This window comes from Rhinoderma darwinii, chromosome 1 (assembly GCF_050947455.1).
Source record: "Rhinoderma darwinii isolate aRhiDar2 chromosome 1, aRhiDar2.hap1, whole genome shotgun sequence".
NCBI lineage: Eukaryota > Metazoa > Chordata > Amphibia > Anura > Rhinodermatidae > Rhinoderma > Rhinoderma darwinii.
The window spans coordinates 426908424-426923025 of record NC_134687.1 but is presented as its reverse complement, the minus strand read 5'-3'; the positions used below and the strand labels follow the sequence as shown (position 1 = coordinate 426923025).

General features: G+C 43.1%; 1 protein-coding gene across 1 annotated transcript in view; it reads right to left on the bottom strand.

Moving 5' to 3' along the window:
- The window catches only part of RBM19 (RNA binding motif protein 19), a 73697-nt gene that overhangs the window by 13504 nt on the left and 45591 nt on the right, over nt 1-14602 (bottom strand). The window contains exons 16-18 of the mRNA XM_075830167.1: nt 7740-7854; nt 7183-7313; nt 5191-5251 (exon numbers count right to left, since the gene is read on the bottom strand). Coding sequence (XP_075686282.1) covers nt 5191-5251; nt 7183-7313; nt 7740-7854 — 307 coding nt within the window. The remainder of the gene's footprint in view (nt 1-5190; nt 5252-7182; nt 7314-7739; nt 7855-14602) is intronic.

Below are 14602 nucleotides of genomic sequence, written 5' to 3'. Positions count from 1 at the left end.
GAATGGGTCCAACCTGCCTCCCTGAAGGCGTTACAGTGTTTCTTGGGGTTCGCTAATTATTACAGGAGATTTATTGATAACTTCTCGGTCATCGCTAAGCCTCTTACGGACCTCACTCGCAAAGGTGCTGATCTCCTCCACTGGCCTCCTGAGGCTGTCCAGGCTTTTGAGGTCCTTAAGAAGAGCTTTATCTCGGCCCCGGTGCTGGTTCAGCCCAACCAAATGGAGCCATTTATCGTGGAAGTTGATGCATCCGAGGTGGGAGTGGGGGCTGTCTTGTCCCAGGGTACCAGGACCCTCACCCATCTCCGTCCCTGTGTCTACTTCTCCAGGAAGTTTTCGCCCACTGAGAGTAACTATGATATTGGCAACCGCGAACTCTTAGCCATTAAATGGGCATTTGAAGAGTGGCGCCACTTCCTGGAGGGGGCTAGGCACCAGGTAACGGTCCTTACCGACCACAAGAATCTGGTTTTCCTAGAATCTGCCCGGAGGCTAAACCCGAGACAAGCTCGATGGGAGCTATTTTTTACCAGATTCAACTTTTTGGTTACCTATAGGGCTGGGTCTAAAAATATTAAGGCCGATGCACTGTCACGTAGCTTCATGGCCAGCCCTCCTTCGGAGGAAGATCCTGCTTGTATTTTGCCTCCTGGTATAATCATTTCTTCTATTGATTCTGATTTAGTCTCCGAAATTGCAGCTGATCAAGGTTCAGCTCCCGGGAACCTTCCTGAGGACAAGCTGTTTGTTCCTCTGCAATTCCGGCTAAGGGCACTTAGGGAAAATCATGACTCCGCACTATCTGGTCATCCAGGCGTCCTGGGTACCAAACACCTCATTGCCAGAAACTATTGGTGGCCTGGGTTGCCTAAAGACGTTAAGGCCTACGTCGCCGCTTGTGAGGTTTGTGCTAGGTCCAAGACTCCCAGGTCCCGACCAGCGGGCTTACTACGTTCTTTGCCCATTCCCCAGAGACCTTGGACCCATATCGCCATGGATTTTATCACCGATTTGCCTCCATCTCAAGGCAAGTCGGTGGTGTGGGTTGTAGTAGACCGCTTCAGTAAGATGTGCCACTTTGTGCCCCTCAAGAAACTACCCAATGCCAAGACGTTAGCTACCTTGTTTGTCAAACACATCCTGCGTGTCCATGGGGTCCCTGTCAATATTGTTTCGGACAGAGGGGTACAATTTGTTTCATTGTTTTGGAGAGCCTTCTGTAAAAAGTTGGAGATTGATCTGTCTTTCTCCTCTGCCTTCCATCCTGAAACTAATGGCCAAACTGAGAGGACTAATCAATCTCTAGAACAATATTTAAAGAGGCTCTGTCACCAGATTTTGCAACCCCTATCTGCTATTGCAGCAGATCGGCGCTGCAATGTAGATTACAGGAACGTTTTTATTTTTTAAAAACGAGCATTTTTGGCCAAGTTATGGCCATTTTTGTATTTATGCAAATGAGGCTTGCAAAAGTCCAACTGGGCGTGTTGAAAAGTAAAAGTACAACTGGGCGTGTATTATGTGCGTACATCGGGGCGTGTTTACTACTTTTACTAGCTGGGCGCTCTGAAGAGAAGTATCATCCACTTCTCTTCACAACGCCCAGCTTCTGACAGTGCAGATCTGTGACGTCACTCACAGGTCCTGCATAGTGTCGGCCACATCGGCACCAGAGGCTACAGTTGATTCTGCAGCAGCATCAGCGTTTGCAGGTAAGTCGATCTTACCTGCAAACGCTGATGCTGCTGCAGAATCAACTGTAGCCTCTGGTGCCGATGTGGCCGACACGATGCAGGACCTGTGAGTGACGTCACAGATCTGCACTGTCAGAAGCTGGGCGTTCTGAAGAGAAGTGGATGATACTTCTCTTCAGAGCGCCCAGCTAGTAAAAGTATTAAAAACGCCCCGATGTACGCACATAATACACGCCCACTTGGACTTTTACTTTTAAACACACCCACTTGGACTTTTGCAAGCCTCATTTGCATAAATACAAAAATGGCCATAACTTGGCCAAAAATGCTCGTTTTTTAAAAATAAAAACGTTCCTGTAATCTACATTGCAGCGCCTATCTGCTGCAATAGCAGATAGGGGTTGCAAAATCTGGTGACAGAGCCTCTTTAAGGTGTTTTATCTCTGACTGTCAATATGATTGGGTCTCATTCATTCCCCTCGCCGAATTTTCCCTTAATAACCGGGTCAGTAACTCGTCAGGGGTCTCCCCCTTTTTCTGTAATTTTGGGTTTAATCCACGGTTCTCCTCCGTTTCACCTGGTAGTTCCAACAATCCCGAGGTAGAGGTCGTTCATCGGGAACTGTGCACAGTCTGGGCCCAGGTTCAGAAGAACCTAGAGGCGTCCCAGAGCGTACAAAAAAACTCAGGCTGATAGAAGACGTTCTGCTAACCCCTTGTTTATGGTCGGGGATCTGGTGTGGTTATCGTCTAGGAACTTGCGCCTTAAGGTCCCGTCCAAGAAGCTTGCTCCCCGGTTTATTGGGCCGTATAAGGTCATTGAAGTCCTCAATCCGGTCTCCTTCCGACTGGAGTTGCCCCCATCTTTTCGAATACACGACGTGTTTCATGCCTCCCTCCTTAAACGCTGCTCCCCGTCCTTGACTCCCTCGAGGAAACCTCCTGTTCCCGTTCTCACCACTGAGGGGGTGGAATTCGAGGTGGCCAAGATTGTGGACAACAAGATGGTCCAAGGCTCCCTCCAGTACCTGGTCCATTGGAGAGGATACGGGCCTGAGGAGAGGACTTGGATACCCGCCCGGGATGTTCACGCTGGGGTATTGGTCAGGAAGTTCCACCTTCGTTTCCCCAATAAACCAGGTCCACTTAGAAAGGGTCCGGTGGCCCCTCATAAAAGGGGGGGTACTGTAAAGGATCTGCCAGGCACAACTTCTGTGTATACGCCCATAGGTAATCAGTCTGCACCTGAGTCTATGTCTCTGAGACTGACTCCATCTTCCACCACTCAGGATGGCAGGCTTAGGAGTGGGAGAGCCTATCGCAGCCTGGCCAGACGGAGCTAGCTCCCGCCCTCTGTCTATTTATACCTGCCTTTCCTGTTCCTCCTTTGCTTGTGATTCTTCTCGCGTGGTTTCCTGGCCCAGCTACAGCTTCTAACTATTTGATCCTGCTCTATACTGACCCTGGCTTACTGACTACTCTCCTGCTCTGCGTTTGGTACCTCGTGCACTCCTGGTTTGACTCGGCTCGTTCACCACTCTTGTTACTCACGGTGTTGCCGTGGGCAACTGCCCCTTTTCCCTTAGCTTTGTGTACCCTTGTCTGTTTGTCTCGTGCACTTACTGAGCGTAGGGACCGCCGCCCAGTTGTACCCCGTCGCCTAGGGCGGGTCATTGCAAGTAGGCAGGGACAGAGTGGCGGGTAGATTAGGGCTCACTTGTCCGTTTCCCTACCCCCATCATTACACCTATATTGCAGATACAAACAAGCATTTGGTTTTTCCATTGATTTCTATGGGAAAACTAGGTTGATCATATGGCATCCAATGAAGCATACTGAAATTCCATACTGCATCTAGAAGTTTAGCCATAGAAATATGGATATGGGAACAGTTCCATAGAATAACATTGGCTTCATATTCATTTTTTTAGTCATACAGAAAGGATAGGGATTCCAAATACGGAAGTGTGAATAAGGCCTTGCAACAATCTTAACCGCTAACACAAGTGGAGACAATGGGGGAAACGTATTAAAGCTGGTACAAAAGAAAAGTGGAGTAGCTGCCTAAAGCCACCAATGAGGCCACTGCTTTCATCTTTCAAAGGGCTTTTGAAGAAAGAGAGGTGAAATCTGTTTGGTTAACATGGGTAACTGCTACACTTTTCCTTGGCACGAGGTTTGATACGTCTTCCCAATGTCTCCGTACAGAAGGCTTCCAGAGTTTTATTGTTTTTACAGATACAAAGTAAGAGGCTTCCTTAACAAAAAACCCTAATTGCTAAACCTCAAATTGCTTTTAGACATCAGGGGGATACTTAACCCAACGAAAACCAGGCCAAAGAAGATTTTATTTTTAACTCTTTGAATAATTGTTTACATTTTTTTCTTTGTTGTACTGGCATATCTCCATATACCAGTACACTTGTACACAGGCAGTTGTTCAAGCATACTTAGGTATGACGTATCAACAGGCGACATGCTTTAGAAAGGGGAGGGTGCCCAAAACGTTTGCTCAGGTGCGGTGCTACACCTATTCCTCTCCTAGAAGCGTCTCCGCATGAAAATGAAAAATATGGAACCACGGATCAGTGTTTTACTACTCTAGGACATTATTCTCACAGAAGGGTATGAGATTTTGAGATGATTTTTTTTCTAATGTTTTGCGGTCTATTTAAAAGAATATAATGAATAAAAAAAATTAAAAAAAGACTGAACATAACGAAAGTCTATTGTGCAATTATTTGATGATACATGGTTTTCGGAGGGAAGAGAGAGCCCACTATTTGCATGGATTGTAATCGTGGCTGTGTGTTTTTTACCACCACCTTCTCTTCTTGCAGGATCTGTTTTGTGTGTGTGATCTTCTGCCCTACCGATTCAAAAAAAATGCTGTGGGTAGGATTGTACCCCTTCCCTCAAGACTTTCTCTGCGGCATTCATAGAAAAACATAAAAAGCAGTTACACAGACTTCATAGCAACAATTTTTCATTTAGGAAGATTGGAACAAAAAAAAAAAAAAAAAAAAGGGGTGAATTCTTTTCAGTCTAGGACATTAAAAAGATGCGCTATTAGAGCTTGATTAGTGAGTGAAATCTCACCCACTAAAAGGTCTCCCGAAATATTAAATGGGTAGCTCCTGACCACTCATTGAGCTCTGTCTATGGACTGCGATTGGCCAAGTGGAACTATGTAACCCAACCCGCACCTCAAAGTAGCATCAGAACGGTCCAAAAAATATGCAAATACCTTAGTACACCTGACTTGGATATCTACATGCTGTATAATCGTACGCTCAGTCAACATAATTTCAATTAGCCTTTGGTTATACCAAGTATGATCTCTGCCGTACCTATAAACGGCCATACAGCTTTGTGTGACTCAAAATTGTACTAATATGTCTATTACAATCATTTTGCACCCGCCACAACCCAGAGCATTTTATTACCACAGATTTTAAAACATGAAGCCCAAAAAACAGTGGGAGAAACATACCTTGGCTATCTTTTTTCTTAGAAATGCTACAGGTTTTCACAGCACCCACTTTTGAAAAGACCTGTAGAAAGAATACAATATATTATCATACACTCTGATATAGAAGATCTTGTTGTCTGTATTTGAAATTCACACAAACATTGAAGCCGAAGTTCATTACCAAAACACTATAGATTTTTTCCACCCTAGATATAAACCACGTTTTTGCATACTGTTTTGAAAGGTTCTATTTTTTGTGAGGTAAAATTCACCTTTAAAACATGATGGAAAAAGACAAAAAAAATAATCTGGCTGCTTTTTTCTGTTATGTTTAAGAAAAAAATAAAAACCAGTACCTTTCAACAGGGTGCAAAATGTGGTGTGAATAGAGCCTGATAGAACATGTTGTGTAAGGCCTCGTTCACATCTGCATTGGAGGCTCCGTTAGGGCACTCCGTTGCAGATCCAACCGAGATTACTGGAAACAATAGCACAGCACGCTGCAATATTGTTTCCGGTAAAACCACATACACCCCGATGGAAAGCCAACGGAACAGATTAAATTCAATGGGTTCCGTCGGCTGCTGGTGGTATCCGTGGGGCAACAAAACCGTTGCTTCCGATTTTCCCTTTTTCTGCTCCTCTGACAGAGCAGAGAAACAGAAACCCACGACATCAGTATGAATAGGGCCTGCCTTGATTGCAGTAATTTTCCTTCTGCTCAAAATTGCGTTTTTCTGTCGGCATTAATAATATTACAATAACAGCAACTATTGAGTCATTGTCGTGGTAACTGACAATAATTCAAATAGGGGCCAAGGTGAGAATAGGGCAGGGAGGCCTCACTCATAAATCGATAAACCGTTATGGAAGACGTTGGGTTAATTTGGGAGGACAAGCGGTTGAATGAGGGGAAGTAGAAGAAAAAGGTGGTCATGTGAATAGAACTTAAGAGGCTCTGTCACCAGATTTTGCAACCCCTATCTGCTATTGCAGCAGATAGGCTCTGCAATGTAGATTACAGTAACGGTTTTATTTTTAAAAAACGAGCATTTTTGGCCAAGTTATGACCATTTTTGTAGTTATGCAAATGAGGCTTGCAAAAGTCCAAGTGGGCGTGTATTATGTGCGTACATCGGGGCGTTTTTAATACTTTTACTAGCTGGGCGTTCTGACGAGAAGTATCATCCACTTCTCTTCAGAACGCCCAGCTTCTGGCAGTGCAGACACACAGCGTGTTCTCGAGAGATCACGCTGTGACGTCACTCACTTCCTGCCCCAGGTCCTGCATCGTGTCGGACGAGCGAGGACACATCGGCGTATCATCCACTTCTCTTCAGAACGCCCAGCTTCTGCCAGATCACGCTGTGACGTCACTCACAGGTCCTGCATCGTGTCAGACGAGCGAGGACACATCGGCACCAGAGGCTTCAGTTGATTCTGCAGCAGCATCGGCGTTAGCAGGTAAGTCGATGTAGCTACTTACCTGCAAACGCCGATGTGTCCTCGCTCGTCTGACACGATGCAGGACCTGTGAGTGACGTCACAGCGTGAACTCTCGAGAACACGGCTGTGTCTGCACTGCCAGAAGCTGGGCGTTCTGAAGAGAAGTGGATGATACTTATCGTCAGAACGCCCAGCTAGTAAAAGTATTAAAAACGCCCCGATGTACGCACATAATACACGCCCACTTGGACTTTTGCAAGCCTCATTTGCATAAATACAAAAATGGTCATAACTTGGCCAAAAATGCTCGTTTTTTAAAAATAAAAACGTTACTGTAATCTACATTGCAGCGCCGATCTGCTGCAATAGCAGATAGGGGTTGCAAAATCTGGTGACAGAGCCTCTTTAAGGGATTTGTTATATTGGTAAGTGGGAGTTTTTGTGAAAGAATTAGGACTTAATTTTGCACATTCAATTAATAAACACACCGCAAAACAAATATCCAAAAACTAAGTTCTGCCTTTGGTCTGTACCATATCTACAGGGATGAACAAGAACATTTTCTACCTCTTTAAGGGTTTCCTCATTGGAACTAAAGTTCAGGTTCTTAATGAACAATGTGCAGCCTGGAAGGGTTTCTTCATCGTCTTCTGACTCTTCAGACTCGCATTCCCATTCTGGTTCTTTTTCAACACCCCCTGAAGAAGAATGAAAAACGACATTTCGTTTTTGGCTTTAAAAGGAGAAATCCCATCAAAATTATCTTCTGATGTCATAGATACATCTCAAAACATCGAACAAGTGAGGTCTGATCCAAGAACAAATTTCCAGAATAAAATGGCTCTATAGAGAGCATAAACCCGGTTTCTACTGCTGAACAAGATTCTAAGCACACTGACAATAATTTGAATGGACCTTTGCTTAGATTATTGTGTCAAAATTTCAGATACAGAAATCTATGAGCAGCACCAAAGGGGTAAGTCCTTTGAGTCTAGAAATCAGTAGTGGTTGGAAATGTAGGTCTTCATCATTGTGATCATCCCATGTATCGAATATGATTTTGATGGGCTTCTCCCCCCTTTAAGTTGTCTGGAAACCCAAAGAAATCAATGCGAATCTCCTACCTTTGAGTTGCTCTTCTAACTTGCCAACTTTCTCTGGCTCAGCTTTCCTCTCAGAAGGTGGGCTGTTAAAAACTTCCATAGGCGCCCACTCTAAGTAAAGGGGCACATGCTGAAACTGAAGAGGAGAGAGAGCAAACTATTTAATAAGCAGCAGCGTGAAGAAGGTGAAGGGGGAAAAAAAATGCAAAACAAAAATACATGTCACTTCAAAGTCTAGCACTTCGAGAATTTCCACTTAAAACATAAAAAAGGTCATACGTTATTAAATATGAACTTAGAAGGAAAGCCAAAATTTACTATGTTTTTCCCGCTTTGTTGCACTAACAACAGAATCTGCCATCATCTTGGTTAAATTCAATTCTTAGCAAGTGACAACCATTTCCCACTTTATTTTTTTATGCCCCGAAAGGGCGAAAAAAACGGAGTTGAGCGAATACTTGGTATGCCGCGTGTATTCATTTTGATGAGATCTTGTTGACCTTTTAATCTTTGAGTATGGCAGATTGTACTGGTTTATAGAAACTGCGTGAATCTTTTCTCACAAGTACCATAAAGATCAGCAACATTGCTTGAGATACACTGTGCTTTCATCTGGTGTCTGCTTCATGGTGATAAGATTGTGAAGCTTTGTTAAAGGAATTGATTGCTTTGATCGGCATTGTAGATCGTTGAGGTGCCGTTTATAGACTTGATATTTTCTTAATGTCCTTCTTTAAATAAAAATTTTTACCACTAGAGGGAGCTCACTGTATACGGATTCATACAGCTCTCATGTAACAGAATGAAAGCTGTATTAATTCATGGCCAGTGGAAGAAAGTATTCAGTTATTTACTCCACCTCGTAGGTTCCCTAGGGCAGGACACAGCAGAGAAGCATTTAGGGCCCTTTTACACAGTCCAATTATTGGGCAAACGAGCCTTCACAGAACGCTCGTTCCCAATAATTGCCCTGTGTGAACAGGGCAACGATCAGCCAATGAACGAGCAAATGCTCGTTTATCCGCTGATCGTATTGTTTCTGCAGCAGAAAATATTATCAGGGAGACGTGCTGCACACATGATAGAACTGCATGGGGACGAGCGATCGAAGGAACGAGCACCAATGAACAAGCAACGAGCTTTCTCCTTGAGCGGTGCTCGTTGTCACGGCCAAAATGGGCCGGTGTAAAAGGAGACGAGGTAAGCTGGGGGGACAGAAGAGCAGGAATGAGGCAAGTCTCATAGAGGGGTCAGATTAGGTGCAAGAAAAAGCATGGGGAGCTTCATCTTACAGAACGCATTTCCACTGTCTTCATAACATATAGAGAACATAATTTCTCAGGCAAACTGTTCATCGGCAGTAATTGCCAAACCTTTCTTTTTCTATAATTCAGTTTGTTTTTTGTTCCGTTTGCAAATGCTAGAGGGAGGGTGTACAGGAAGAAGACATTGCCGCTTTTAAAGAGGCTCTGTCACCACATTATAAGTGCCCTATCTCCTACATAAGGAGATCGGCGCTATAATGTAGATGACAGCAGTGCTTTTTACTTTAAAAAAACAAAAACAATCTGTTTTCACCACTTTATTAGCTTTATGCTAATGAGTTCCTTAACTCCTTAATGACCAGCCTATTTTAGACCTTAATGACCAAGCTATTTTTTATGTTTTTGAATCGTCGCATTCCAAGAGCTATAACTCTTATTTTTGCGTCGACATAGCTGTATAAGGTCTTGTTTTTTGCGGGACAAGTTGTATTTTTTAATAGCACCATTTTGGGGGACATATTATTTATTGATTAACTTTTATTAACTCTTTTTGGGGGGGGGGGGGGGAATAGAAAAAAATCTGAAATTTCGCCACCCTTTTTTGCGTCCTAAATCTACGCCGTTTACCGTGTAGTATAAATAACACAATAACTTTATTCAGCGGGTTGTTACGATTGCAACGATACCAAATTTGTATAGATTTTGTAGGTTTTACTACTTTTACACAGTAAAAACGCTTTTTTTTCAAAATTATTTGTTTTTGTGTCTCCATATTTGAAGAGCCGTAACGTTTTTATTTTTTCGCCAATGCAGTTGTATGAGGGTTTGTTTTTTTTGCGGGACGACTTGTAGTTTTTATTGGTACCATTTTGGAGTAGATGCGACTTTTTGATCACTTTTTAATCACATTTTTTTTAAGTCAGGATTCACAGAAAGCAGCAATTTTTCAGTCGTTTTTTTATTTAATTTTTTACGGCGTTCACCGTGCGGGTTAAATAATATAATAGCTTTATAGTCGGGGTCGTTACGGACGCGGCGATACCAAATATGTGTAACTTTTTAACTGTATTTTGGTTTTTAATAGTAAAGCAGTTGGTAAGGGGAAAAAGTGGGTTTTTCATTTTTTTTTCACCTTTTTTTTAAATTAACTTTAACCCCTTAACGCTCAGTGACGTACTATTACGTCATGGTAAGCGCCCTGTTCGCGCTCCATGACAGAATAGTACGTCTCGGGAGTAACGGCCGTTTCGGCCGTCCTTCCGACACATACAGGAGCTGTGACAGCTGCTGTCTCGTACAGCAGTTGTCACAGCTCCTACAGCGGGGACTGATCGCTGTGTCCCCGCTGATTAACCCCTGAAAAGCCGTGTTCAATAGCGATCACTGCTTTTTAGGGGTTAAGCTGCCATCGATAGCGGCCGGCGATGGCGACTATGGCAACCGGACACCAAACAATGGCGCCCGGCTATGCCATAGACGGAAGCCTAGTGGGTCCTGACGAAGTCAGGACCCACTATGCTTGCTGTCAGTGAGTAGCTGACAGTTCTAATACACTGCACTACGCATGTAGTGCAGTGTATTAGAATAGCGATCAGGGCCTCCTGCCCTCATGTCCCCTAGTGGGACAAAGTAAAAAAGTTAAAAAAAAGTTAAAAGAAGATGTGTAAAAATAAGAAAATAAGATTGAAAAGTAATAAAAGTAAAAATCCCCCCTTTTCCCTTATCAGTCCTTTATTATTAATAAAAATATATAAACAAACAAATAAACTATACATAATTGGTATCGCCGCGTCCGTAACGGCCTGAACTACAAAATTATTTTATTATTTATCCCGCGCGGTGAACGCCGTAAAATAAAATAATAATAAACCGTCCCAGAATCACAATTCTTTAGTCACTTCACTTCGCAAAAAATGGAATAAAAAGAGATCAAAAAGTTGCATGTACCTAAAAATGGTCCTGATCAAAACTACAGTTCGTTACGCAAAAAATAAGTCCTCGCACGGCTTTATTGCTGGAAAAATAAAAACGTTATGGCTCTTAGAATAAGGTAACACAAAAAGTGAATGATTGTTTACAAAACGTATTTTATTGTGCAAACGCCATAAGACATAAAAAAAAACTATAAACATCTGGTATCGACGTAATCGTATCGCCCCGCAGAATAAAGTGAACATGTCATTTATAGCGCACGGTGAACCCTGTAAAAAAAAAATAGAATAAAAAAACAATAGTAGAATTGCTGTTTTTTAGTCACCACGCCACCTAAAAATAGAATAAAAACTGATCTAAAAGCCGCATGCACCCCAAGAAAACTACAATGAATTCCTCAAGGGGTCTAGTTTCCAAAATGCTGTCACTTTTGGGGGGTTTCCACTGTTTTGGCACCACAAGACCTCTTCAAACCGGACCGGTGCCTAATAAAAAGGAGGGCTCAAAATCCACTAGGTGCTCCTTTGCTTCGGAGGCCGGCGCTTCAGTCCATTACCGCAAAAGGGGCATATGTGGGATATTTATCAAAACTGCAGAATCTGGGCAATAAATATTGAGTTGCGTTTCTCTGATAAAACCTTTTGTGTTATAAAAAAAAGCGGGATAAAAAGGATTTTCTGACAAAAAAAAAAGTAGATTTCACCTCTACTTTGCTCAAAATTCCTGTGAAACACCTAAAGGGTTCATAAACTTTCTAAATGCTGTTGTGAATACTTTGAGGGGTCTAGTTTCTAAAATGGGGTGTTTGATTGGGGTTTCTAATATAAGGGCCCCTCAAAGCAACTTCAGATCTGAACTGGAACCTAAAAAAATAAATAAATTAGGCAATACTTTGCTTCTTACATTATACTGATAATGAGCCGTGCCCACCCCGAGATGACCCCAGTTTTGACCGTTTGTATAAATGGACACCCCTATTAAACCGTTTCAGTGCCCGGTTTTCCCAAGCATACACCCCCGAGAAGTGTATTTCTATTGATGAGTCCTTGGTACATTTTAAAGGGAGGCTTCAATTCCACGAGTACCTGCCGGGTGAGAGGGCAAGGTATGGCGTAAAGATGTATAAGCTGTGCGAGAGTGCATCAGGGTATACCTACAAATTTAGGATATATGAAGGGAAGGACACCAGTATTCAGCCCCCAGAATGCCCCCCCCCCCCCCCCCCTTACTGGGAGTTAATGCAAAAATTGTGTGGGAATTGGTGCACCCACTGCTGGACCAGGGTTACCACCTCTACCTGGATAATTTTTATACCAGCGTCCCACTCTTCAACTGCCTCACTCCCAGAAGTCCTGCGGCATGCGGCACGGCTAGAAGAAATCTGAGAGGCCTCCCTAAGACTCTGCAGGGCAAACGCTCAGAAGGGGTGAGAGCAGGGCACAATCTAGCAGCAACATATTGTGTTTCAAGTACAAGGACAAGAGAGATGCCACACCAGTACCCATGTACCTGTACGAGGTACCAGTACAGAGACCCCCAAACCAGACTGCAGGGGTGGACTTGTCAGATCAAGCCCTGAAGCCCTACAGCGCTATGCGGTGTGGTATAAGAAGCTGGCCGGGCACATCATACAGATGGCATTGTACAACGCGTACGTGCTACATCGATGTACAGGCCAAACGGGAACTTTCCTGGAATTTCAAGAGGTGGTTATCAAGAAACTAATTTTTATGGACCAAGAAGGGGGGGGGGGCACCCAGTACTTCTGGAGGCGAGGCCACACGCATCGTACCAGGGCAACACTTTCCAGGAGAAGTTCCCCAAACTGGCAAGAAAGAAAAAAGTCAAAAGAGGTACAAAGTCTGCTATAAGGGATGACACAATATATCAATGTGACACATGTCCCGAAAAACTAAGGCTCCGTATGAAAGAGTGCTTCAAAATTTATCATACATCCCATGATTTTTAATCTACCCCAGTTTTACTTACCCTGATGCACTCCGCACAGCTTATCCCCCCTCGTCTTTCCCCTCTGAGTCCTGCTGCGTGCCTAGGCAGCTGATTACAGCCACATGTAGGGTATTGACGTACCCGTGAGAACCCACATTACAGTTTATGGGGTGTATGTCTCCGGTCAAAATGCTCACTACACATCTAGATGAATGCCTCAAGGGTGTAGTTTTTAAAACGGGGTCACTTCTTGGGGGTTTCAACTGTACTGGTACCTCAGGGGCTTCTGCATACATGACTTTGCACCAAAAAATCCCCAATAGGCCAAATGGTGGTACTTTCCTTCTGAGCCCTCCCATGGGCCCAAACGGCAGTTTATCACCACAAATGGGGTACTGCCGCACTCAGGACAAATTGGGCAACAGAATGGGGTATTTTATTTCTTGTGAAAATTATAAATTTTCAGCCAAAACTACATATTATTGGAAAAAATAATTTTGTTTTAATTCCCAGCCCAATTCAAATAAGTTCTGTGAAAAAACTGTGGGGTCAAAATGGTCACAACACCCATAAATGAATTCCTTGAGGGGTGTAGTTTCCAAAATGGGGTCACTTCTGGTGGGTTTCAATTGCTTTGATACCTCTGGGGCTCTGCAAATGCGACATGGCACCCGAAAGCCAATCCAGCACAATCTGGACTCCAAAGAACAAATAGCGCTCCTTTCTTTCTGAGCCCTCCCATGGGCCCAAACGGCAGTTTATCACCACAAATGGCGTATTGCTGCATTCAGGACAAATTGGGCAACAAAATGGAGTATTTTATTTCTTGTGACAATAAGAAATTTTGAGCTAAAACGACATATTATTGGAAAAAATAATTTTTTTTTAATTCCCAGCCCAATGCAAATAAGTTCTGTGAAGAAACTATGGGGTCTAAATAGTCACATTACCCATAAATGAATTGTTTGAAGGGTGTAGTTTCCAAAATGGGGTTACTTCTGGTGGGTTTTTTCATTGCTTTGATACCTCTGGGACTCTGCAAATGCGACATGGCACCCGAAAACCAATCCAGCAAAATCTGGACTCCAAACAACACATAGCGCTCCTTTCCTTCTGAGCCCTCCCATGGGCGCAAACGGCAGTTTATCGCCACAAATGGGGTATTGCCGCACTCAGGACAAATTGGGCAACAAAATGGGGTATTTTGTTCCCTGTGAAAATAGGAAATTTTGATCATAAATTACATCTTATTGGAAAAAATTTCATTTTTTTAATTTCACAGCCCAATTAAAATAGGTGCTGTGAAAAAACTGTGTGGTCAAAATGATAACAACAGCCATAAATTAATTCCTTCAGGGGTGTAGTTTCCAAAATTGGGTCACTATTGGGGGATTCCTACTGTTTTGGCACCTTAACACCTCTTCAAACCTGGCATGCTGCCTAAAATATATTCTAATAAAAAAGGGGCCTCAAAATGCACTAGGTGCTTCTTTGCTTCTAGGGCTTGTGTTTTAGTCCACAAGCGCACTAGAGCCACATGTGGGACATTTCTAAAAACTGCAGAATCTGGACAATACATATTTAGTAGTGTTTCTCTGGTAAAACCTTCCGTGTTACACAAAAAAAATTTAATAAAATTGAAATTCAGAAAGAAAAATTAAATTTGCAAATTTCACCTCCACTTTGCTTTAATTCCTGTGAAATGCCTGAAGGGTTAAAAAACTTTCTAAATGCTGT